General features: G+C 36.4%; 5 protein-coding genes across 8 annotated transcripts; 2 read left to right on the top strand and 3 right to left on the bottom strand.

Annotated features, from left to right (window-relative positions):
• Positions 1-6600: 6600 nt before the first annotated feature.
• LOC106405276 (GDSL esterase/lipase EXL2-like) lies at positions 6601-8735 on the bottom strand. The gene is made up of 5 exons (XM_013845848.3): positions 8385-8735; positions 7804-7934; positions 7502-7735; positions 7119-7374; positions 6601-6986 (listed from the first exon to the last, which is right to left on the bottom strand). Exons 1-5 carry the CDS (start codon positions 8677-8679, stop codon positions 6793-6795), a joined length of 1110 nt encoding a protein of 369 aa, XP_013701302.2. The 5' UTR covers positions 8680-8735; the 3' UTR covers positions 6601-6792.
• A 3135-nt stretch (positions 8736-11870) lies between these two features.
• LOC106405254 (putative transferase At4g12130, mitochondrial) lies at positions 11871-13128 on the bottom strand. Of its 2 annotated transcripts, XM_048761473.1 has the most exons (3): positions 12552-13128; positions 12318-12475; positions 11871-12117 (listed from the first exon to the last, which is right to left on the bottom strand). In XM_048761473.1, the coding sequence occupies exons 1-2, from the start codon at positions 12766-12768 to the stop codon at positions 12336-12338; spliced, it is 357 nt and encodes a 118-aa protein (XP_048617430.1). In that variant the 5' UTR covers positions 12769-13128; the 3' UTR covers positions 11871-12117; positions 12318-12335. The 2 variants fall into 2 exon arrangements, with proteins under 2 accessions (XP_048617430.1, XP_013701282.1); XM_013845828.3 differs by having other exon boundaries at positions 11871-12475; positions 12552-13127.
• A 955-nt stretch (positions 13129-14083) lies between these two features.
• LOC106406168 lies at positions 14084-15927 on the top strand. The gene is made up of 3 exons (XM_048761470.1): positions 14084-14364; positions 14928-15201; positions 15286-15927. The coding sequence occupies exons 1-3, from the start codon at positions 14302-14304 to the stop codon at positions 15837-15839; spliced, it is 891 nt and encodes a 296-aa protein (XP_048617427.1). The 5' UTR covers positions 14084-14301; the 3' UTR covers positions 15840-15927.
• A 236-nt stretch (positions 15928-16163) lies between these two features.
• LOC106406283 (vacuolar protein sorting-associated protein 35B) lies at positions 16164-22613 on the top strand. 3 transcript variants are annotated; one of them, XM_013846907.3, is made up of 22 exons: positions 16164-16370; positions 16446-16542; positions 16612-16735; positions 17210-17395; positions 17472-17559; positions 17729-17785; positions 17869-17958; positions 18058-18180; positions 18545-18619; positions 18706-18765; positions 19152-19268; positions 19417-19656; positions 19733-19798; positions 19925-20014; positions 20346-20435; positions 20753-20842; positions 21225-21293; positions 21399-21479; positions 21585-21692; positions 21786-21889; positions 21976-22089; positions 22169-22613. In XM_013846907.3, exons 1-22 carry the CDS (start codon positions 16275-16277, stop codon positions 22380-22382), a joined length of 2379 nt encoding a protein of 792 aa, XP_013702361.1. In that variant the 5' UTR covers positions 16164-16274; the 3' UTR covers positions 22383-22613. The 3 variants fall into 3 exon arrangements, with proteins under 3 accessions (XP_013702361.1, XP_022560817.1, XP_048617426.1); XM_022705096.2 differs by lacking the exons at positions 16164-16370; positions 16446-16542; positions 16612-16735; positions 17210-17395 and having other exon boundaries at positions 17466-17559; positions 17664-17785; XM_048761469.1 differs by lacking the exons at positions 16164-16370; positions 16446-16542; positions 16612-16735; positions 17210-17395; positions 17472-17559 and adding an exon at positions 17643-17663.
• Positions 22614-23067: 454 nt separating this feature from the next.
• On the bottom strand, positions 23068-24502 carry LOC106402832 (rac-like GTP-binding protein ARAC5). Its single transcript, XM_048761471.1, has 7 exons — positions 24242-24502; positions 23890-23977; positions 23698-23807; positions 23560-23623; positions 23410-23474; positions 23267-23332; positions 23068-23186 (listed from the first exon to the last, which is right to left on the bottom strand). The coding sequence occupies exons 1-7, from the start codon at positions 24338-24340 to the stop codon at positions 23088-23090; spliced, it is 591 nt and encodes a 196-aa protein (XP_048617428.1). The 5' UTR covers positions 24341-24502; the 3' UTR covers positions 23068-23087.
• Positions 24503-25651: the final 1149 nt, after the last annotated feature.

Below are 25651 nucleotides of genomic sequence, written 5' to 3'. Positions count from 1 at the left end.
AAACGAAAGTAACCCACCCAGAATCGTTAGCTTCTATGACTCTATGAACCATAAAAAATTTAGAATCAAAATCTTGGGTTTTTTTAGCTCATTGTGGAGAGAAAGTGAGAGATAGGTTGTGTTTAGTTCACAAGAATGGCAAAAGAAGAAGGGTAAATCGATTTTGGGAGCATTAAGAGTTTCAAATTGGTTGTTCAAGGTGGTTGTGGTATTGATGACAATAACAATCTTGTAATTACTTGAAGATGATGAGGATGAGAGAGAGTAAAAATGTCATTTTCGAAAAAAAAAAATTGATGGCATTTTCGTAAATTATATGAACTTGTGGGGTGAATAGGGCAAAACCAATTTTCAAAAAAAATAGAGGTTAGTTTTGTGTTTGACTTTAAGTTGTAGGTCAGTTCTGCAGAAAGCTCTTTTTAGAATCTGGTTTGATAAGTATTTATTATTTAAGATATTATATTGATCATTTATTAGTAGGTCTAAAAGTTGATCATATATACCCAGCTAAAATAAATAATATTAAATCACCCATATAATTAATTAATTCAAGTGTTGATCATACCCATCGCAAAATAACAAACTCTATAACTATCTAGAGGTTAGGGTTACATATCCATTTTTCTTTCATAATTAGAAAATTCTTGACGGAGGTTTCTATATTTTATAAAATCCTGAACCAGGCCTTAGAGCATACAATCCTCTCTCGTATCCCATTCGCATGGAATCTTTAAATTTCTTTACTTATTTTTTTCTGTGGACTAACGGGTTTTTGTAATTTCGTCACTAGTCATCAATCTAGGTACATACAACCAATTGTTTAATAAAAAGCAAGATCGAAGTATGTATTTCATGCCCGCTCATTTGGTTGTTAAAGAATTATAGCTCGAACAACTTGAGCCAAATGATGCATGGTCTAGTAATGATCTTCGAGTGTTAATCGAGTGTCGTCGACACAGAGCTGCACCTAGCATTGTCATTTTTGAGTGATTCTCTAGAGTCTACTTTAAGTCCCCGTATTTGTTTTTGTGCCATCAGCTATAATAAGTACTAAATTTTGTATAGCTAGTGAGGTATATAAATCTTCCAAAGTTTTGACTAAGAATGCTAACATATTTCTTGCTGGTCCTCTTGCTATATAAGGTTTTCTGTGAAGACACGTCACCGCAGTAGAGTTTAACCACCAAGTTCGGGATGCACATCCTAGTGTCGGGGCACAGAACACATGTATTCTTCTTGTTCCATATTCATGTAATTTCTGAAAATAATACATCATTAAAAAGCCAAATAAAAGAGTTACCAGTTATCTCGTTTGCAACTTTGGTCAATTACCTATCTAAATAAGTATTTTATATTCAAAAATGATGCATCATAATACTATGCTAAATTCTTACGAAAATGTGTGCACGGAATTTTGATAGCTTGATGACTAATTCTAACGAGAGTAATTGGTGCACAAACACTAATTTGGTTTCTACCCACCATTTTACCGTGTCATTTTACTTCCCATTATACCCTTAGTCCACTACACAAGCCTACCACATAGCTTCTGCATGCATTAGTGAAGTGTTCCTTTTATCCTCTGGTTTAATCAATGCTATTAGATAGATGTGGGTATAGGACTAACAGTGTCTGCTGCTTTTCGGGTGATGCAAATTCTAGAGAATCAAGAGTCTCATTAATTCGATAGACACCTAATAACAATCTTCTTTCATATCATCAATTTGTCTCCACTGCCTTTGGTTTTGAATCACCAGAATAAGAAATCAACAGATTGAGTATCGTCTATGTTCTCTTGTCCTCTTTGTTTTCTTAGCTTTTTTTGTTCTTGTTTTTCGGTTCCGAAAATCTTTATAATAAATAAAAAAGCTGAAGACATCATCTAAGATTCGTTTGAAATGTTTCTTCTCTCTTATTATTTTCTTTCTTACACCGCAAATGATTTTTACCAAATTGGATTCAAATTAGATTTTATTGTTTATTGAATTTATTTTGTGTATTTAATTACTTTTCTTAAAACTTTAGTCATTGATGATATATCTTTTTGGGGGAGTTTTGAAATTTAGTTATCTATACATCCAAATCATATGAAATGCTAAAATGTGTTTGGTTGCGTAGATGATAGTTGTACCGTTCCAAAGTAAAAGCAGTTGATGAAATCTCTTCTCAAGCAGCTAAAATCGAAGCCGAAGCCGAAGAGGAGGCGGCCAAGTTCATCATTTTATTTTCGCTATGGTTAACATTATGCTTGATACATAATTTATTAGATGATATATTTTTTGTTGCCCGATACATAATTATGATCATTAGAAAAACATGTATTATAGTTTGTTACCTAACACATCATTTGTTAGCTAATACATCATTTCTTACTTTGTGCTTTTTTGGTATATTGTTTGTTAGATGGTATATGATTTGTTATCTGATAAACGTTTTTGTAGGTTGATACATTGTTTCATACAAATGGTTTGATAAATCTTTTGTTATCTGATCAATGATATTTTAACTGGTACATATTTTGTTAGCCGACACGAAGAACCGATGATTGGTTGGTTAGATGTTACAAGAGACTTGCCCTTAACTAATATATGATTGTGTAGCAGATAAATAATTTATTAGCTTATACGTTGTTTGATACATAGTCTTTTAACAAAACATGAAATTCAATCTCTAGTATTTACTCGTAAAATAATTTGTAGAGCTTGGACTTGTCGTCATGCCATAGCATTGCCTGCTTTGATAATACGATGCAGAGAAATTCTTTACGCACCGAGAAAAAACAAAAATGAAAAAATTTAGAAAGAAGAGAGAGAGGGGGACACCAATTGAGACATAACCAATACTTCAGAATCACACAATATGGATTATTGTTAACTATAAAATTTTGCTTCTAACTATAATTGTATCGTTTAACAATATTGGTTATTTAAAACTATAAAATATGCCTCCAACATTTTCTTTATTATTTTAACATTAAAAGATATATGATTATAATACAACTTACATACTAATATTATAGTTTAATAGTAAATTTAGACGCTAATATTATTTTTAGCATCTAATATTTAAAGTTAACATTCTATTTTCAACTACACATGACTCATATGTTCATAAGATATGTTAATGATACTTTTTGTGTTGTCGGCTATTAAAAAGTTTATACGCTAATATTTTATATAGCAACTAACATTGTATACTAACTTTCAGTATATCAATAACCATACAAATATGTTTATATAGTATGTTTTAGTGGCTACCCATTACACTGAAACTTGTATGTGTTCTTCGTAGATCTTAGACAGATTGCAAAGATCTTCATTTCCAAAAATATTTCTTTTCATATGCTTGTAGTTACTCTCGTTTGAGACTAACAAAGAGAGAGATTTGTGGGACGCATGACTTACTTTGATATCATTACTCACTAATATACATGGAAAATCTAATTTTAATGGAATTGGTATATCAATGACAAAAACGAGATAAGGATGGCCATCGAAAGATTAATGGCGATAGCATAATTATTGTTGTATTTGAGAGATTAAAAAAAAGACGTTGAAAAGATAAAAACATTAAAATTTTGATGATATCAAACGAATCTCAATCTTTTTTTATTTATTTAAATACATGAAATATCAATTACAATCTTGTGATCGAAAATTAGTCTAAGCAACATACGGACAAAAACTCTTGTACAGCCACACCTACAATCTTGAATAGTCACACTGCCACAAATTCCTACCAACAACTGCGTCAGGATACGTTACTGATTTTGTGTCAGAACAGATGAAGGGCAATTTCGGAACTTCATGTAACAAAGTGCATAGCTGGAGCCGTTTACGTTTTGTCATAGGTACTTTACAGATTTTATCTTCTATTTGGGGTATTGAGCATAATCACTCTTCTAACAAATAAGAAAATTGTTTCTACTAATTGTTTTCATATCTTCTCGGCCATATGAGTATTGAAGGACGCGACGTCGTATTGGCGTTGAACAGAATGAAGGCCAAAGCAGGTGTTGGTTAATGCATTACTAGAACCAACGGTTTCCTGTCCTCGTTGCCCCAACCATTTCCTCCAATTATTCTAGATAATCTTCGAATAATTTGGTTATAAAATGAATGTAACGACCACATCACCAATTTTAAAGGTTTTCAAACATGAACCTCACTTCCACATCACAAAAATATCACCGGTTATGGTTTATGTTAAAGGTGTCTTTGCCCTTACTTGTTTGAAGTTATGCTTTCAGTTTCCATATTCGTTTATAAACCTAGGATAATAACACATAAAAAATAAAAAAGAAGAAGAAGAATAAATCATATGTTAGGGGAAATATTGAATATTCAACCGCTGAACCAAATGGCCTCCTGGCTTGACATTAGCTAGCCTGTTTGTGCGGCTACTTATAATCATCCAATAATATTGTTAGTATTAATTTTGTGAATTGTTGTGGTCCTACCATTTATTTCAGTTTTTTTGTCCCTCGATCCATCACATATCTTTTCATCAGTAATGTAATTTACATACAAAAGTGTACACTCACTGACATATTATCCAGTACTAAACGGGACACAATAAATTGGAGTTGGAGAAAATGAATTTTATAGTTTTTAGTTAAAGGCTTCATAAAGCTTTGTTTTGAAAACACATGCTAATAGTATAAAATTGAGTGGCTAGTTGAAGCCTTGAGGGTTGGTTGTTACCCATTTATTGTTGCGGTAAAGAATATATCAGTTTTATGGTTTATCATTCTACAGTCGCTAACCGTGTTCTCTCTCCATCGAAAAATTATCTCCTTATAGTATGCATCAACGAGTGAATCTCCAAACATTATCATCTCCGATGTCGTTTTGTTTGTATGCACGTTGAACAGAGCCTGTGTCGTCATCTCAAATAACAACACGAGAAAGAGGAAAAACGGAAACTGTCGCCAGGAAGAAGGAGAAGGAGAAGAAGAGAAGTTATTTATGCGATGAACAATATTGTGTCGTTTCGTTGTTGCTCTTTGTTGGAAACAAGTCTTGTTTCTCTAGAAGCTTTTGGAGTGCTTAGATTATGTCAGTATGTGTATGTACTGAATGTACACGACATTTTTCAATAAGGAACTTTTACTGTTAATGGGTAAATAGTAAAAAGATAAAAATAAAAGTAACTAGGTACATTCAGAAGAAAATAATAAGGGTTTCTAAACCATTATCATTGGCCTTTGGGCTTTGTCTGTTCCTGCTTTCTTTTATCTTTAAATGTAACTACATTTAAGTAACAAAAATGAAAAGAAAATGCACAACTACAAACCAGACTATGTCAACAACCTATTGAATTAATCGAAACCTCAGATCTGAACTTGATTCGTATCTTGACCGAAGACACATATTGACCAGAATCTTAATGTGAGACTATGATAAAATTGTTAAAATTTCATATAACTCAAAAATGTGGCCAAACACCGATCACTGTTTCCCCATTGCATACTCTATTCCTTTGCATGTTTTATTTGAAGACGAAGAGAAAGATTCAAGTGCTTCTGGACCTACGTTCAACAGATTGGCTTAGAAATAGAGTAAGAAGTCTTGTAACTTGGAAGAGACTAATAATAAGAGAGTAACGAAAACAAAGGCATGCTTAAGAAACATAGTTTAATGTTAGATCCTAACTTGTGTATAACATGTTTTTGGTACCATGATCGAGTGATTAGAGATTATGAATTAGAAGAAGTATTATTACTCTCACGATAAAGATTATATAATATACAACATATATGTATGTAATGTTCTTTAACCTAATTACTAAATCACAAATCAAAATTTCTGACATCATACACAAATCAATTGAATAGCGATGATACGTGCAATATTTTGTAGAGCCTTCTCTAGAGAGTCCCTCCTCTGGTTTAAGAACATGGGGCTACTGTGGCCAGTGGAGAGTAGCTGAAGGTTTAGGGTATCACAAATTCCCTTCACAGATCAAATTAGAACCTGATTTCAGAGATCGAGTACGTATCAAGTTCTTCTTTTTTTTTTTTTTGTCATCAACTTTTACAGACTCATACAGACTTTGTAAACCAAACCAGGTGATCTGCGGTGTTAGGAAGCAACCGTTTTTTGTCGTTCACATAGCAGATCATCCAGTTTGGTTTACAAAGTCAGTATGATTCTGTAAAAGCTGATGATAAAAAAAAAAATATATCAACATTGCTAATTGCAAATTGTATCGGCCAATGTGATTTATTACAGCTGAGTGCGTTGTTCAGACGTCGTTCATTTATCATCCAAAGAAGATATCAACATATAGCGGCCGGATGTTGCGGCAAAGTTAGCTCTTCAATTTCCATTATGAACATTTAGTTGATAATGTTCAATCTATTTAGCTAAAACCTCTTAGGCTAATATAATTGCAATTAGAGCAACGAAATCATAATAGAAAAAGAATATATAAGAGAAAGTAAAAAAGAAAACACAAGAAAACATCCAACAAGATAACAAAGAGATATTAAATCATAACTCTCTAAGTTTCTTTTTAGTTAATTAGAAATTGTCCCATATTCATAATCATATGCTTTTAGACGCACATCAGGATATCACGTCTTATAAGATGATAAACAGCAGAAAAAGAGGAAAATGATCATTCATTCAGATGCTATCTTTTTTTTCATATAGATCAGGCCCAGACAGATGGAGATGTTTTTAGAAGAATCAGCTCATTTGTTCTCCACTTGTTCTACCTTAGATGGGTAGACTGACAAAAAAAAAAAGAAGATTATTCAGATTACAACTTGCATGTGCAACCCATAAACTAAAATATCTTGTTCAGAACTCTTTCAAAATATTTTCCGGTCATAATCTTGTACGTCTTCTCAGTGGGATGAAAACTATCCCAAAACACATAATCATGTCTATTCGGACATATGTCAGCGGTGAAATTGTTACACAACACAGCAACTTCAATTAGTCCGGTTCCACAACACCCTCTATCAACCACTTGAAATCCTGTCACATATATCATGATAAACATACGGTTTTATTGTTTTTTGGGTTTAAATAGAGAGGTTTGAGAATCAATATATTAATAGTAATATATAAGATAGGACCAGCAGGAAAAAAAGGATAAAAAATATTTACCATATTGTTGAGGATCTAGAATGATTTCAAGAAGAGAATCATATATATCGATGTAAATTAATGTATTTTCACGTAAGTTTCTTGACAAAGAATCCAAATTTGCAGAAAGCTTGGCATTGTAGAGCTTTGTTGCATCATTGAACCTTCCAACACAACTCCTAGTTGGTCCTCCTGCCACTGTTCTCTGTGAAGGCACACATCCTAGTGGCGGCACCCCGAATACTTGTATTCTTCTCGCTCCATATTCATGTAATTTCTGTTAATACCACATCATTAAAAAGACAAAGCTTAAGAGAGAGAGCGAATAAAAGAGTTACTATCAATAAGTAGCTTACTGAATATTTTTTAAAATTATAGATATAGTTTATTAATTATTTTCTTACTTGAGCAAAAGATTGAGCCTTGTCAGCCATAAGAGTGGTAAAGGAATCGACGTTGTATTGGCGTTGCACAGAAGGAAGGGCAAAGTATGTATTGGCTATATCATTACTACCACATATAACCATGAACAAACTATTTTGTATTATGAACTTTGTCCTCTCTTCCCCAACCATTTCGTTTAGTTTCTCTATATATTCTTCAAACAATTTCAGTTGCTGTGATAGTGATATTCCTCCCTATAAAACAACAATGATCAAAAGCCTTAGAAATAATCATATTTGTATAAATATATTGTAAGACTCACCGATAGTTGGCTTGTGAAAGGAACGTAACCAGCCCCACCCGACGCAAATGTTACACCGGTTAAGAGATCTTCCGGTTTCAAAGCCGGATCTCGATATGCCGGTACACTTAGTTTAATTCCCAGTTCTTCCGCTATAACAAGCAAGAAAAAAAATTTATAACGACTAATAATTATGTTAAAGGTTTCTTTGACCTTGAGTTTATTCTTTCAGTTTTTATTACGAAGTTAAACACAAGAAATTGACACTTACTTGAAAACTGAAAAAAACTGATCACATGTTACGGAGAAATACTCAACCACTGAATTAAATGCCATCTTGACATTAGTCACCGAGTTTAATGCGTCTAGTATTAAATCGTGATCTTACCATTTTATCATCCATATGTAAATTACATACAAGTGTACAACACGTCATTAGCTAGTCAGTAGTCACTTCCAGTCACTGAGATACTACTGTATACACTATACAAAAAAATGACTTTCTATAGTTTTAACTAAAGGATCGTTTAGTTGTTATCTATTAAAGAAAATATGAGTATATATAATTTAATCAAATATACCAAAGAAAGCGAAGTGATTACCTATAAAATCAGTTGGAACTTTGCCGTTGGAAAACCTTCCGGTAGGGATTCCACCGTCAAAATCAATTCCATAAGGAGGATAATTGCATCTAGCCAACGTTGTCGTAATGTCATCGTTATTTCCGGCATCAACAATTGAATCTCCAAACACTATTATTGCCGGAATCGTTTTGTTTGCCGGCAGTTTCACCAAAGCATTTGTGATTGTCTCAGATAACAACACCATAAAGAGAACACACATACAAAGTCTCGAAGAAGAAGTAATGTGTCTTTTCATTGTTGCTCTATGTATCATCTTTGTTTGAAACAAAGCTTTTGGAACGATGACTATGAGAAGAAAAGAAGAAAAAAAACCTGGAATGGTTTTTGTATGTATAACGATTGACCTAATATATAAGAAAACTTTACACACTATGGTTGATAGTCTAGAGTAGCGGAAGATTCAAGAATAAGTAAGTAGATTAGCCACGTAAATTTCTTAAAACTATACTATTACTTAGTTATGGGGATTGTGAAATTGCTATTTTCATTTCTTTTACCACAAAAAAAAAAATCATGCGACCAAATTACTATTTTCACCTTTATTTTATTATTTGTTCATCTAAAATCCTTCAACAAACTCACGGCCTAGCTACACCGGTGTCCGCGGATCTGTGGCCGTGTTCTCGTTACAGAACCAACGTAATTCATGTTTAACATCTCAAATATCAGTCACTCGAGGAACAAGTGCATTGTGTTTATTTTTTTCCTACACGTTTGATGGTTTATAAAATGTGATCCAAGTAACCAAGTTGCTTTGGTCTAGTGGTATAGGAGCTCCAGCTGGAGTGTCCGCCCCTGGGTTCGAGCCTTGACCACTACGGAATTTACATGTGGACTGCAGCACCCGAGACCGAAGACCGTTACACGGTGAGCCACATGGTGACGCCCTGGCAGCGTCCATGCTCACTTCGATCTCTAGTCTAGACCACCTCGGTGGGGCCAGGATACTCGGTTAGCAAAAAAAAAAAAATGTGATCCAAGTACCAATGTACCATTTTTTTATAACATTTTTACTTTATTGAACAAAAAAAAAACATTTTCAAAACTGGTGTGATATGAACAAAGAAAATGGTTCCACGAACAATTCCTAGCAATAGTCAGGGACAGATGCACTTAACGAGGTCACGTGCTCCGGCTAAATTTTGTTTTTCTATTTAAACGAAGATGTTGACCCACGCAACCCTACGAATAATTATTTAATTTTTACACATATAATTATTTGTTTTACACAATTAATTGTAATATTTATCATATTACTAATTGTTTAGTATAACATTTCAAACGCAACAATTTTATAGTTCACATGTAATAATTTAATTTATTTATTTTAATTTTTCAGTGATAGCATAATTTAAATCAAGTGATACAAAATTCTAAACTGAAAAATCTTATTGGTTAAAGATAAAAAAATTATTGAAAGTACTATATTAAATTTATATCACAGATTAATACAAAATTGTACATGATTTAGTTATATTATAAAATTAATTAGATATTTTAATGTTTGTTTTAGTTAAAATGAAATATAAATTTAATTTTAAAATAAACACAACACTAAATAAATATTTAAAAGTTCTGTTTAAGTGAAAAATGAAATATACATTTATTTTAAATAAACAGAAAATTACTTATATATTTAAAAGGTTTATTTTAATGAAAAATAAAATATACATTTATATTGTAAAAAAAAAGATATGAAAAGATTTTATTCAGATATAATTTCAAAGTAAATATATGAATATCTATTTGATTTGTTTATTTTAGAATAATTCAAATAATTAAAATATTTATACAAAAATTTATTGAAACAACTTTCTAAAAGTGGTTCAAATTAAAAAAAAAAAATCACACATAAATTAAGTCATATCTTCTGTTTTAATATAATATATATATAAAATTTTGGTTTTCTTTAAATAGCAGCGTAATTGTATGCTTCTAGATGCGTTAGCGCAAAAACCGGACTTGGTTTTCGTTTTATATCATACTAATTAATTCAAACCTTGATTTTCTAAGTAAAATAAAAAACTCGTTCCATTTTTCTTTTGTTAATAGTTAATACGTTATACGATATGAGTATATATAAACATAACGAAAGTTGTACGATCACATGACATGCTACTATATCCACGTACGCCGATACAACAATTAGCAGTTGTCCATTTACTTTCCTTTTTTTTTTTTTTGATCAACTAATACTTTTAATTAGAAAGGAAAAGGTTAGTGTGGACCTGAACCCAACACAGATAATTTGTTACAAAGAGAGCCCTTGGCCCATGAGTCTGCATATCCATTTGAAACTCTAGAAACAAAGGATGCGTGAAAGAAATCGAAAGAAGAAGCGATTGCCGTTTCAATGTCGGATAAAACTCCAAAGATCGCCAAAGCTTCCGCCATGAGCGGGGAGGAGACGTGGAGCTGATAGGAGCAACCTCAAGTGATTTCTCGACCGGTGGGGGAGGTGAAGATCCAAGCCAGCCCTGATTCCCTGGTATCCTTATTCCATGTCGCATCGGTGTTGCAGATGATGGTCGACAGTGACGAGATTTGTGTCGGTGGTAGCTGTGATGGGAGTGTTCTCGATCGGTCGCTAGCTTGGGGCTGTGCTGCTTCCCACTCCTGCAGGAGTGCGATGGCGCGCGAGAGGATTACCGGCAGAGGATCCGACAGGTGGGAGGTTACCATTGCAAAGGAATGTTGTAGTGATTCTCTGAAGGTGGAAACCGAACCGGGAGGGGAGCCTAGAGGGGCTTTCCTTTTAAATAAAGCAGTTTTGCATTTATTTATGTATGTTTCTATATCAGTCAGACATATACCAAATTCTGGCAACTACGTAGCCTGCTCTTTTATGTAGTGATGGTCTTTACTTTACAACTAATCTCTTCTGTATACTCACTCATGTATAATTTTCCCGGTTCTGTTGCTACTTGCTACTGCGGGCTTTACAAGTATGACGAAGAACAATAAACCATGCTAAATCTCTCAAGCCCATGTAGCACATAAGTTTTGGTTTCAGCTGTTGGATCATCATGTCAAGCCCAAGTTAAGACGAAACAACGCATTCGACAATCTCTCAAATCCAATACAGCTCATCTCACTACATTACCTCCACCAGAGTGTACTAAAACATCAGAACTCATCAAATTCAGCTGCTCAATAAATCTGATGCTCTTGTAAGAAATATATGTCTATGTATGATATACTTAACTTTAAGAATGAATATTTCTTTCTCATGATGTATAGTCTTATAATAATCTATTTTTTTATTGAAATTATTAACTTTAAGCATACTTGGTAACCGATATTAAAAGAGTTTATTTCTTAATATTTAACTAAACTATAAGTGACTAATGTTCTAGAAGAAGAAAGTGATTTGAAGAACAAGTCCAATGGAAAATGCATAAGAAAATAGGTTCAATGCATGAACCTAAGAATATCATAATGGGATGATGGTGAAATTGAGAATTAGATATGATGCAAACACTAAGCAGTGACCTAACACACATTAGAATCAATATGAGCAAATTGAGAAGGGACCTGTGTCTTCTTGAGTCAAAGTAACAACTCCTTCGACGTCGGAGTTACCCTTGAGCATCAGGTATATAACCAGTCACTATCATCCTCATACAACATCATCTAAACCTATCCTTTTGCATCAATTTACTCAAGCTTATCTCTCGTACACCACTTCTCACTACATAAAAAAGAACATGATGAAAGATGACGATGACACTGTTCATCTAACATAGCGTAACTACACCAGAATCTTTACCACTCTATTATCTCAACAAGAAAAGGGGTAAAAAACTATGCTTTTTGCATCATCATCAAGCTCCCAAGAGTACTATACTATTCAATCACATTCCACAAATTAACAATCTTCATCTCTCATACCTAACACGGAGAAATCAATCAAGCAGCTGCAGAAGGAATCATCCCAGCTTTCCTCGCATACGCAAAGATACCACCAGCATCAATCACAGGCCCGTGCTCTAACCTCCACAAAAGGTAATTGCTTTCATCTGTTTCTTTATCAGCCTCAACCAATGGCGCTTCAAAACATAAAACAAAGTCAAATCAACATAAAAAGCCGAAGAGCTAAAGCTTTGATTCGATCAAGAACCTTACGAGTTGCATCTGAAGGAAAGATGCTTATGTAACCGCGACAATCCAGCCTTGGATCCTCGTACCATTGCCAACCATACTTATTACCACTAGATGTCGATTCACCAGCACGATCAACACCACCTCCCCAACCAACAGACGAAGATCCAGTTAGGTTCCTGCCGTAACGCTGCCAACAAGAGAACTCTTCTGCAACGTTTTCAATGACTAACCTCCGCATCAAGCGACTGCACCACCAACGCCTTCGCCCCTGTCGCTCCTAGACACACCGGCGCGTGCTCCCGCGACAAACCGCACCCGAAGTTCTCCCCGCCGATGACGATTGAGTACTTCGTCTTTGTCTCCCCGGAATCGATGAAGCGTTACTTGTAGGAAGCCAGGAGGCCGACCAGCGCGTGGAAGCCGAGCTTCTCGTACTCGTCGGGGTTGGAGGAGACGAGGGTGAGAAACTCCGCCGGGATGATTTGGTTTGTGTCGATGTTGTTGTCGACGACGTAGCTGAGGCCGTGGAAGGTGACACCTGTTGCCTAAGAACCGTGCCTTCCTTCTCTTAATTAAGAACCGTCTTTTGGGTTTATATCTTTTTTTTTTTTTTTTAAATCAAAATTAAGTTAAGAACCTCTTAACAGCCCGCGATAATGGTGCTCTAATGTTACTTACTCACCTTGTTACTTACTCAACTTTGATAGATGGTTGAGATTAAAAGATAAACTTGCCAAAAAAATTAAAAAAATTGGTGAGAAAGTAATCAAACTTGATGAGGAAGCTACGTCTCTCTCCCATCTATAAATAGATGTATTTGCTCCATCTTAGAGCATCACAAAAAACAAAACAAAAAACACATAAAAAGGCGTGTAGGCAAAGAGAGAAAAGTCTTAACTCCACCTTAAAAATCAATAAATCATATTCCGTTCAAGAATATTTCCGCAATGATGAAATGAGGGTATTCCGCTGATCCTTCTTATAATTTTATCATGCGATGATGTTAAAGATCTTAGAGTTCATGTAGAATCAAATTTACGGCTCTCGGATCCTGAGCGTGTGTGAGACATGTAACTATCGTAATCGAGTAATTAGGCTTTTTATTATATGCCAACTGATGTAACCGATCGTTAAGTCAAACATCTCAGTACATATCTGTTTTCAATCAAACGAATAGGTGAAGATGAAAAAAATAGGTGGTTAATTCACTTTAGATAAGCTGTTGCTACCAGCTTGATAGAGGCTACAATTTGCACACGGTCTCTCTCCTTAAAACGTACTCGTAAAGCCTAATAGTTAGTTTAGCACAAGTTACTCGTCTTGAGAAATATTTGGTCTTTGGGCTTTTTAAAACGTGCTCGTAAAGCCTAATAGTTAATTTAGGCCCATTAGTCGAGATTCTCGGAAGCTCAGACCGAGGCTAACGACGTTGCAATTTACCTATATACCCCTGTATGATTAGGGTTTTGCGCGTCTCTAAGGTGAACTTACGAAAAAGCCCACCAAGTGGACCGACTTTGCCCGAGTCGGCGGATCTGAGCATCTCTCACGTCTTTAAATAAGGAACTCGCTTGCCTCTCAAATCCATATCGAGTTAGGTTTTAGGAGTTCCTTCTCTGCGAAATCGAGCTTTAAGCTGCTGGGTTGTCTCAAGATCTTAGTATTGGCTGGTTAGATCCGATTACATCCGTCTCTCTCTCTCTCTCTAGACCCAAACCCCTCCCTCCCCCCCCTCCCCCCCATACCCCTCCCGCACCCTCGATTCGAAAACATGCCATCGATTGTGATTGCGAGGAACCAGGCGAGCGGTCAGAACTTGGTCGATTCGACTAAGGTTCGTAGAGCCCACAGATTTTGGGTTTCTTGCTTCTATTGTCTTTTTTTGAAATTGAATCCTTAGGGCTCTTTGATTTAGTCGTAGTTTTCGTGTTTGCGTGAATCTCTCTGATTAGATTAGAGATAATCTTTGAATTTGCTTATTAGTTGGTGAATCACATACTCAGTAACCATATACCATTATATTCATATAACCATATAATATATGCATGTTTTCTCAAATTAGCTATAAATCGTATATATATTTATGTTTTCTTTGAAAAATTTACAAATCACCCTATTTATAAGTATTTTCTTACTCTATTAGCTATAAACTATATCACTATCATATATAATATGCATGTTTTCATTGAATTATTTTATATATATAATTATTTACATAGTAAGGGTCTCAACGATCAGGTAAGTTTGTTTTTTCCTATATTGGTATGAATTGATCTAGGGTTATTGTTTTGTGTGTTGTCTTGCTTGTTGTAATGTGTTTTACACATTGAGTGGGAGGGTTTGTCACGGATCCTGTGAAACCGATAGCCTAAAACCCTTTATTCTAATTAATTAAAGCTCGCAAGAATCGTAAATGATTCCAAAACGTCTCTCCCTAAAGAGAAGAAGGATAAGAAGGAGAGGAGAAAACACAGGACAGAAAAGCGTGAGAAATCTCACAGACATTCTTCTAAAAAGTCCAGCAAGTCCCCAGGCGTGTCTGAGAAGAGTGGTGTGACCGAGGAGCTCGAGGGACCTCAAAACCACCTCGGTTATCTGTCTGATGGAAGTCTGAATAGTAACAAGAGGAAAAGAGATGTCTCTCCTCCGGCTGTTGAGAGTCTCATCAAAGGTTTGTACCAGTGTACAGTCTAGAGACTATTATGTCGATTTGTGTTGTTAGAAGACTGACATGTATACATCTGTTTGTGTGCAGTTGTGCCTGTAGCAGGTAAGCCTCTACGTATTCGTTTGACCTTCAAAAAACCCAAGGTTGAAAGTCCTTTGCCCCAAGAGGATGTTGTTGCTTGTTCCACTTCCGGTGCTGTCTCTCTCAATCTGGCACCACGAGCTGCCGTATGCTCTTCTGTATGTGAGCCTGAGCTGAATATTCCCTCAACATCTGAGGCCTTAATAGAAGAAACAAAGAAGATATGTGAGCCTGAAGTGAATGTCCCCTCAACATCAGAAGCTGCAATAGCTGGTGAAGTAAAGAAGAGAAGGAAACACAAGCCGAGCAAAGAAGACCGGTACAATGCATTGTTTGATGATTGGACTCCAATTTCCACCACTGCCATGGAGGTTGATTTTTCCTCTAAGGACGATGACGACTGGCTATTTGGTGGGAGCAGGACGAAAGAGAGAAGAAACTGCAAAGCATCAAACAAGATTGATGAAGACGTGCGCGCATCTTGTGATTCGTCTTGGCCAAAAGCTCAGTTTCTGTCTCAAGTCGGGATCTATTCTTTACCGTACACCGTCCCGTTCTAGTGTTTGTTATGTTAAGTCTTTGCTCTGTGTACAGTAACACTGATTGTAACAACAGTTCTCTAATCTAACCCAATTTTGATACGGTTCATTTTTTGATCATGGTGTAACAACTAGACTATCAATGTGTAACGAAAATGTATTATTCAAATCAATGGCAAAATTGAAAACTAAAGGCTTGAGTCAATATTTTTTTAGTTTTTACCCTCCACAATATAGTTAAGAAGACAAGACTTTGTATTAGAAGAAACTATAATCATAATTACGAAAAGATAATTTGGTAAAACACACATTATATTGATCCCGCACATTGTCCACCTAATAGATTTTTTTTTTTCTAATTATAAGAAAACGAAACCAAAAGAATATCAAAAATCGAAAAATAAAATTCGCGAGTCTATTATTTCGTGGGCTGACACAGGGAGGTAGGAAGAAGAGATGAGGAGGCTCGCCGGAGTAGAAGACGAGGAGAAGTGGCTGGCCGAAGGAATCGCCGGAATCCAGCACAACGCTTTCTTCATGCATCGCGCCTTGGTCCGTCCGTTACTCAATTTTCTTTTAATTATTCCTCTTTGATCTGATGAGTTATTTTCTCTTCGTCTCTCTCAGGATGCGAACAATCTCAGAGAAGTCCTCAAGTACTCGGCTCTGATGCTCTCTGAGCTCCGCACCTCCAAGCTATCTCCTCAGAAATACTACGATCTATGTAGAACTTTTGAATCTCTCTCGATTTCGTGCGCGTTTGACCGTTTCTAATGATTCCTCTTCTGATTAGATATGCGAGCCTTCGATCAATTGAGGCAGCTGGAGGTTTTCTTCAAGGATGAGAGCAGGCATGGCTTACCTGTGGTTGATTTGTATGAGCTTGTTCAACACGCCGGCAACATCTTGCCTAGGATGTAAGCCAGATGATCTAGATATCGTTGACCTAGTTTCTCTTGATTGGATTAGGATCTGATAAGTCTCAGTTACTAGCTAGAGTTTTAAGATGTAAGCAGATGATTTAGATTCATTCACATCTTCGAGCTTGCTTCTCTTGATCGGATTTGGATCTGATAGTCTCTAGATTGGACTAGAGTTATAAGATGTAAGGATATGATTTAGATTCATTCACATCTTCGAGCTTGTTTCTCTTGATCGGATTAGGATCTGAATAGTCCCAGTTATTAGCTATATAGATTGGACTACGGTTTATGAGATTAGACTAGAGAATGAGGATGATCTCGTGTAAATCTACTTGAGGTAGCTAGGCGCTGAATGAGATTATTTGCTTTTCCACCATTATCTTAGAGAGATAACGATTAATGTTTTTGCTTGGTTTGCATTGGTTTCGTGTTACTGAGTTAATTTACGTGCTGATGTTGATCTACCAGGTATCTGCTATGTACAGTAGGGTCTGTTTATATGAAAAGCAAGCAAGCTCCGTCTAAGGATGTTCTTAAGGATCTCGTGGAGATGTGCCGAGGTGTTCAACATCCTATTCGTGGGCTTTTTTTGAGGAGTTATCTTGCGCAAGTGAGTAGGGATAAGTTACCTGAGATTGGCTCAGAATACGAAGGGTGGGTTTTAACTATGCTTTTCAATCTTTTTTGAGTATTTAGGTGTTTGTTTACTCTCCTTGCAACTATCCTGCAGAGATGCAAATACAGTGATGGATGCTGTGGAGTTTGTGTTGCAAAATTTCACTGAGATGAATAAGCTCTGGGTTCGAATTCAGCATCAGGTGAATTTTTCGAGCTGTGAAGAGTTGATGGTAGTTTGATACGCATAGCACCTCTGCACTTGCATGCCTCTGACTAAAGCATAAATGAACCATGAAGCATGCAGGTTGTGTGGTGCTTGTGAATCATTGATATTGGTCAACCTGAGCTGAGGTGTTCCTTGGACTGCAGGGACCTGGAACAGTTAGAGAAAAGCAGGAGAAAGAGAGGAACGAACTCCGTGATCTTGTACTATCAATACCACTTCTGTGCTGAATACATAGTTTGCCATGCCACTGGCCAATAAGTTGTATGTAATGTTATCATCTCAGGTTGGAAAAAATCTGCACGTTCTAGGACAGATCGAAGGTGTTGACCTTGAGATGTACAAAGAGACTGTTCTTCCTAGAGTCTTAGAACAGGTTCAGGAGCTCATTTTTACATCTATCACCAGTTTTCTTTTTCTTATTGATGAGACTTAAGTTGCTGTATAATTTGCTAAATCGGGGAACCTTGATCAGGTAGTCAACTGCAAAGATGAACTGGCTCAGTACTATCTGATGGAGTGCATAATCCAAGTCTTTCCTGATGAGTACCACTTGCAGACTCTTGAAACATTATTGGCTGCTTGTACCCAACTGATGGTGGGTACGCTGACAGTCGAGATTTTTCTCTTTCCTAATCTCCAATGCAATTGTATCTTAAGAGTTCTCATGCTTCCATTGTCTCTTGAAGGGGGTCTATCTGTGCTGTCTGTATTGCCATCAACTATTCTTGTTTGCTAGTAGTAGAATGTTGCTATTTTTTTGGTGACTGGGGCGTTGGCTTTCCAGTTAGAAGTTTTTGAAGGAGGTCCTTGATCTCTTACAGTTTGACTGAAATTACAAAACTCTGAGTAGAGAATTCATGATAAAGAGCACCTTTGTTTTGTTTTCATGCGCTGCACTTTTACTGTTTTAGATCTTTTACCCTTTCCTTCCTCTCTGACCTTAAGAAATAACTTCTCAGCCAACAGTCGACACCAAGATAGTGTTAACTCAATTGATGGACCGGTTGTCAAATTATGCTGCCTCAAGTCCAGATGTAAGTGTCCATTGAGCTATCTTTGTGCCTTTTAATTTTTGTTCAATGTTACTGAGTTGTCTCTCCTATTCATTATATCTGGGCAGGTGTTACACGAGTTTTTGCAAGTGGAAGCTTTTGCTAAATTGAGCAATGCAATTGGAAAGGTTGGCTCCATTAAGGAATTATCTATTACTGAATTTTTCTTTTCACTGTTGGATATTTTTGAAACATAACGGCCCTTAGAATAGTCCTATGTAGGTCCCCAGTACCATGAGAAGTAGTCAGCTTGATTGTTGCCTGTCATGATATATTCTAATGTTTAGTTATCTTCTCTTAATCAACTCTTTTGTTAGGCATAGTCTAATTCTATGACATGTGATGGGCACTTATGCCACGATAGTCTGTAAATGTCTGTCCTCTAGTAGTTAGATTTGAGAGTTTAGTAGTTAGAGAAGGAGAGTATCTAATCTTACGCAGAACTTCAATGAAAAATTATGCTTAATTTTCTTGAAATACATTTATATGACGTATGGACTTTGTATGGCTGCAGGTGATAGAAACACAGATTGAGATGCCTATTATTGGAGCCATGACGCTGTTTGTCTCTCTTCTGACTTTTACACTCCGAGTTCACCCAGATCGGCTTGACTATGTGGATCAAATATTGGTACGGATTCCTCCCGTGGCCATCTTTCCTAAACATGTGCCATTGTTAATATTTTTGAATGGTGTATGATGCATCGTTTAGTTTTATGATTAGTTGAATCTGGTGTAGTCGTGGTGTTAAACTAACTCTTGATCCGCAAAATTTGTAGGGGGCATGTGTAGTCAAGCTTTCCAGTGTGCCCAAGCTGGAGGACGCCCGTGCAATGAAACAAGTGGTTGCACTTCTGAGCGCTCCTTTAGAAAAATACAATGACATAGTTACAGCTCTTACACTGTCCAATTACCCGCGTGTCATGGATCATCTTGATGATGGAACGAATAAAGTAATGGCGATGCTTATTATTCAAAGTATAATGAAAAACAATTCGTGTATTTCAACTGCTGATAAGGTATGCTTACTACTTTCCTCACGTAAAGACGTATATATTTATCTACTGTAATAACATGTCAATCTGTGTTCACTAGGTTGAGGTGCTGTTTGAATTGATTAAAGGACTTATTAAGGATTTGGATGGAACCGATACAGAGGAGGTAAGATCACTTTTTCCTTGGTTTCTCCCTCGTGGGTTGCAACGAGTAGGTCTCGTTAGCTTTTGTCCAGCGTCTTTTTCCTCAACTCATGTTTTTGTGTGTGTGTGTGTGTGTGTTTGCAATTAGCTTGATGAAGAGGATTTCCAGGAGGAACAAAATTCAGTTGCCCGACTGATACATATGCTTGATAATGAAGAACCAGAGGAGATGCTAAAGGTGAAACATCATGCCCGACTGATACATATGCATTTTGTTTCCGGACCTACTGTCTTCCCATGATTTTAGTATATATCTATAGAGCTGTTACAGTGACTTGCCCACTTAACCTAACATGGTTTTTATTACTTGAAACTGTACATCTGAGTCTGTTGCTCAACTCCCCTGAAGCCGCCTGCATCCCCAAAGTGATCTGCAGGCCGGCTTCATGCTCATTGGCGTTCTTTAACAGAAGTTATATATATAACTATAAGGCTATAAGACCATGGTTTTTTACATCATATCTTATGAGTTACCAAATTGCTTACCTGGGTACGTAACTGATATGCAGATAATATGTGTTGTGAGAAAGCATCTTATGACAGGAGGAACTCGACGCCTTCCTTTTACCGTTCCCCCACTTGTTTTTTCTGCACTCAGGGTATATCTCTTCTTTCCCCTATAGTGTGTTTGGATGTGTGTGTATCCAGTTGCAAATAAACCCAATGAAATACACTCTCATTGTTTCTCTATGAGAATTCTTGTTACTGAAACAAAGTTCCATGTCTTTAGTTCTATATGAATTCCATCGTATTGCACATTTTAATGTCCACACATTTATATGGAATGCTTTCTGATATGATATAACACAGATCGTTGAGTCTGACCACTTCACGTGGTCACTCCACTGGGACTAGATTTTCTGCTTTAGCAAAAATGTTTTTAACTTCAAGAGTTGCTAAAATGTTTCCGCAACAGTTGGTCAGGCAGCTAGATTCCCAGGGTGGAGATATAACTGGAGAAGAGGTGTCAGCCACCCCAAGGAAGATTTTTCAGATTCTCAACCAGGTACTATGAGCTTCTTTTTTTTTTTTACATACATCTAAGTTAGGGAACATGTGTTACTTCGCAGAGGCTGGATTCCAGAAATTAGACATTTATTCTCGTGAATCGTTTATCTCCTTGATGAATTCAGATCATCGTTTGATAATCAATGCAGGAATATTTTTTCTACGTTTTTAACTAAAAGCACTGTACTGTGTATTTAACGTATTAGTTTCTTCGATTGCCCACAAAAACTTAACACATTTGTTTCAGTATCAGGCTGTGTGTTAGTTTCAAATTTTTTTCTCTAGGAGTTGCATTACTCGACAACTACGTTCCTAATGACAGATCATGTTTAACGCCCAATATATTTTACAATCCACTGAACGTGTGCTTTTTGTTCCAGACAATCGAGGTTCTTTCCTCAGTTCCGTGTCCTGAACTGGCTCTAAGGCTCTATCTCCAATGCGCTGAGGTAATCTATGGGATCATCAACAAACTTCGAATTTGCCTGTAGGCAACATGTAATCGACTTAGCATTCTCAATAATTTTTTTTATTGTTTTGGAAATGATGATCAGGCTGCAAGTGATTGTGATCTTGAGCCTGCTGCTTATGAGTTTTTCACCCAAGCATTCATACTATACGAGGAAGAGATCGCGGTAATTTATTTTCCTTTCTGTGTGAACTTTATCCAACTAGAAGCTCTCTTCCTCAACTTTTATATACTTTCGCTGTCTCGTGTATTTTGTATCATTATACTATAGGACTCCAAGGCACAAGTCACTGCAATTCATCTGATTATTGGAACCTTGCAAAGGATCAATGTCTTTGGTGTTGAAAACAGAGACACCTTGACACATAAAGCAACCGGGGTACAGTTTTTTCGCCAATGCTTTCTCATTTTAAAAAAAAAGGTCTCTTCTCAATTTCTATCTAAACACTTAATTTTTTTTCCTTGGGACCAGTACTCAGCAAGGCTTTTAAAGAAGCCTGATCAATGTCGAGCGGTTTATGCATGCTCTCACCTCTTCTGGGTCGATGATATAGATGGCATCAAAGACGGAGAAAGGCATCTCCTCTTTCATTACTCTCGTACTTCTCTTTCCTGTTTACATTAAACCATGGGTAAAGTCAGTGATCTTCTTTGTTCTTCAGAGCTCTTCTCTGTTTAAGACGTGCACTGAGGATAGCAAACGCAGCTCAAGAGATGGCTAATGCAACCCGAGGTAGCAGCGGACCAGTCACCCTGTTTGTCGAAATCTTGAACAAGTCGGTATTACTAAACCAATACTAATGCACAAAGAAGCATCTCAATACTAATAATGGTTTTTGTTTTTACATACAACAGGTACATTTACTTCTATGAGAAAGGGAATCCACATATCACTCCGTCTGACTTACAGAGTCTGATAGAGCTAATCAACACCGAGATGCAAAGCGACGACAACGGTAACAGAAGAACACACTCAGATCCCTTCTTTACAAGTACATTGCGTTACATAAGGTTCCAGAAGCAGAAAGGTGGGTTGATTGGTGACAAGTATGACCTCATCAAGTTGTGACTTGTATCCTCCACACAGTACTGAATCAAATCCGTAGACCATTTGGATTTGGTTTGGTTTTCTTTCTTTCTGAAATTTCAGAAGAAATGGTGTAAACACACATGTTTGGTTTCTTTTCGGGTCCATGACAAAATTGGAGCAACCTTTTTGTAATTTTAATCCTCTTTGTTACTAATACTACTCCCCTTTGTGTATAGAATTCTCGTTTCTGAAAACCATTATTTGAATCTATGCCTCGATTGTTTCTATTTGTATGCAAAATCTAACTTAATACATTGTTTTTCTTTTTTGAAATTATTGTCACTATACATGGTCGACACCGTCACATAATCACACATCTATAATTTCTAATTACACTAGTTATGGGGTTGACATGGTTACATGTAAAAGCCAACAAGTGTTGTGTTATTAACATTTTCTGATAGCCTAGAAGAGAGGAATTACGATGATAAAATTAATTAAACTCGTCCGTTAAAAGTACAAAATGGTTTTCAGAGATTAGTCTACATAGAGGAAGTACAAGAACAACAACGACACACCAAGAACTCATCAACCTTCTCTTACTCAAAATCCTCTTGGCCTCACTTCAAATGACCAGAAAGGCTGCTTTTGATGCTAGACTCTTCTTTTTGTCTCTTCAGCTTCGTTTGTTACCTACAAATCTTCTTGTTTTTTCCTTTAAAAAAAAAAAAAAAAAAGAAGAGATCACAATATAACACAAAGACTCTTGTTCAGTTTCTTCTTCTTTTGATTCGGTGGTTGAAGCACCATTTTTATAGCTGCGTCAAAGACTGCTTTAACGTTCTGCATAAACATTATCAGTCAGTTAATACATACAAAACCACGTAACAAACAAACAGACATCTGAGATCCTACGAGTGTACCTGCTGAGTCTTTGAACTACACTCGATGTAAACCGGAGATCCTATCAGTTTCTTTAGTTCTTCTCCCTGCAGGCAAAACAATTAAGACACACATCTCATCTAGTTGTGTCTGAAAAGAATATTGGATTGTGGAAGTTACATACCTGGTTTGTAGTTATAGGCACTGCACCGGGATGGTCTATGAAGAACTGCTTGTCATCTCGAAGATCTGCAAAATTCTTAAATATAAGTATTTTTTTTTTCTTCTTGTTATCAGGGAATAGTTTTTTTTACAGAAGAAGAGAGTCAGATACCGAGTTTTGTTCCAACGAGGATAATAGGAACTCCAGGTGCATAATGCCTGAGCTCAGGAATCCACTGAATAAAGAAACCAATTCCAAATCAGCTCAGCAAAAGTTGTTATTATATGGTAAGAAAGTAAAGAGACAAACCTTTTTCGCTATGTTCTCGTAGCTAGCTTTGCTAATAAGAGAGAAAGCAAGAATGAAGACATCTGCACCACGGTAACTTAATGGTCTTAACCTGTTATAGTCTTCTTGACCTGCACAAACCCAGCCAAGACCTTAGTAACAAAACAAAACAAGAAACAATATGTTGGTGTTCAAAAAGGGATGATGTTTTACCGGCTGTATCCCACAATCCAAGATTCACAGTGTTCCCATCTACAACCACATTAGCACTGAAGTTGTCGAAAACAGTCGGAACATAGTCCTGATTAAGTCAATAACAACAAGTCATGAGATTTTGACTTTTTTTTTTTTAAAAACATCCTTTATGTATAATCTAAACTTGTTAAAATGGATCATCATTAAAAGGACAAACCTTTACATGATCTGGGAAATAAAACCACATTTTTTTTTTTTTAATAATTTACCAGCTTAATTACATTCAAGAAAATTGCTAAAGAAGCTTCAAGAACACAACTTAGAGCAAAAAGAAAACAAAAGGAAGAGTCTTTTAGCAATGAATAGCTACCGTAGGGAAAGTGTTGCTGGTGTAAGAGATCAGCATACATGTTTTTCCGACGGCACCATCGCCGACTGTGACACACTTTATGAACCTCGAAGCGCTCATCTCCGCCGCTAATCCAAAAAAAAAAAAAATTGAAAGTCTTCTTTTTTTTCCTTAAATCTCAGCCATTACCAAGAATCAAGATACAACCTTTCACCTAACTCCCTGAAACTCAAATGAGAGATTGATAAAAGAAGAATGATAAAATGTTAGTTTTTGTTATAAAAGAACTGGAATTTATTTGTATGGCAGGAATTTAAATAAGGGCAAAATTTTATACCCGTAGAAAGAAATAACACTGATACAGAGAGAGAATAGAAGAGAAGTGTTTTTGAGGTGTGGTTTATAAACGATCGAAACGATCGTTTATATAGAAGAAGAATTCACTGTGCAAATAGTACAGCGGGCCCCACATCTTTTTATATATTCAAACATTTCGGCGCTGTCTCTATATGACTTTCATAACACTCCCCCTTGGGGGCCGGTGTCACTATCCGCTCTCGCTTAACGTCTTTGTTGCCTCGTTAAAAACCTTTCCAGGAAAACCCAATGGGAAAAACCATAGTAAGGTAAAAAGAGTACAACCACGTAAGCTTCCCCTCGAATGAACAGTCATAGATCCTTCTGATGGCGCATCCCAATGTTGTGGATGTGTTTTCTGAATACCGAGGTAGGGAGTGATTTTGTGAAGAGGTCGGCTGTATTGTCGCATGATCGAACATATCTTACTTCAATCTCTTTATTCTTCTCGAGCTCTTGAGTGTATGAGAAGAACTTCGGAGGTATATGTTTGGTTCTATCGCTTTTGATATATCCTTCCTTCGTTTGAGCAACACATGCCGCGTTATCTTCATATAGAATAGTTGGCTCCGTATTTTCGTCAATCCCACTGCTTGAACAGATGTGTCGGCTTATTGATCTTAGCCATACACATTCTCTACTTGCTTCATGGAGTGCAATGATCTCAGCGTGATTTGAAGAAGTAGCAACAAGTGTCTGCTTCTGAGAACGCCAAGATATGGCGGTGCCTCCAATTGTAAAAACATATCCTGTCTGGGATCGAGCTTTGTGTGGATCTGACAAATAACCTGCATCTGCAAAACCAATCATTTGACCTTTTGAACTTTTAGGATAAAACAAGCCTAAATCAGTTGTTCCTTGAAGGTAACGAAAGACATGTTTAATTCCATTCCAATGTCTTCGCGTAGGAGACGAACTGAATCTCGCTAAAAGATTAATGGCAAAAGATATGTCAGGTCGAGTACAATTTGCAAGATACATAAGAGCTCCAATTGCACTTAAGTATGGAGTTTCAGGACCAAGTATTTCTTCATTTTCCTCAGATGGTCGAAACGGATCATTTTCAACATTAAG

The sequence above is a fragment of the Brassica napus genome, chromosome C6 (assembly GCF_020379485.1).
Source record: "Brassica napus cultivar Da-Ae chromosome C6, Da-Ae, whole genome shotgun sequence".
Taxonomy (NCBI): domain Eukaryota; kingdom Viridiplantae; phylum Streptophyta; class Magnoliopsida; order Brassicales; family Brassicaceae; genus Brassica; species Brassica napus.
This window is presented reverse-complemented; position numbering and strand designations above follow the sequence as displayed.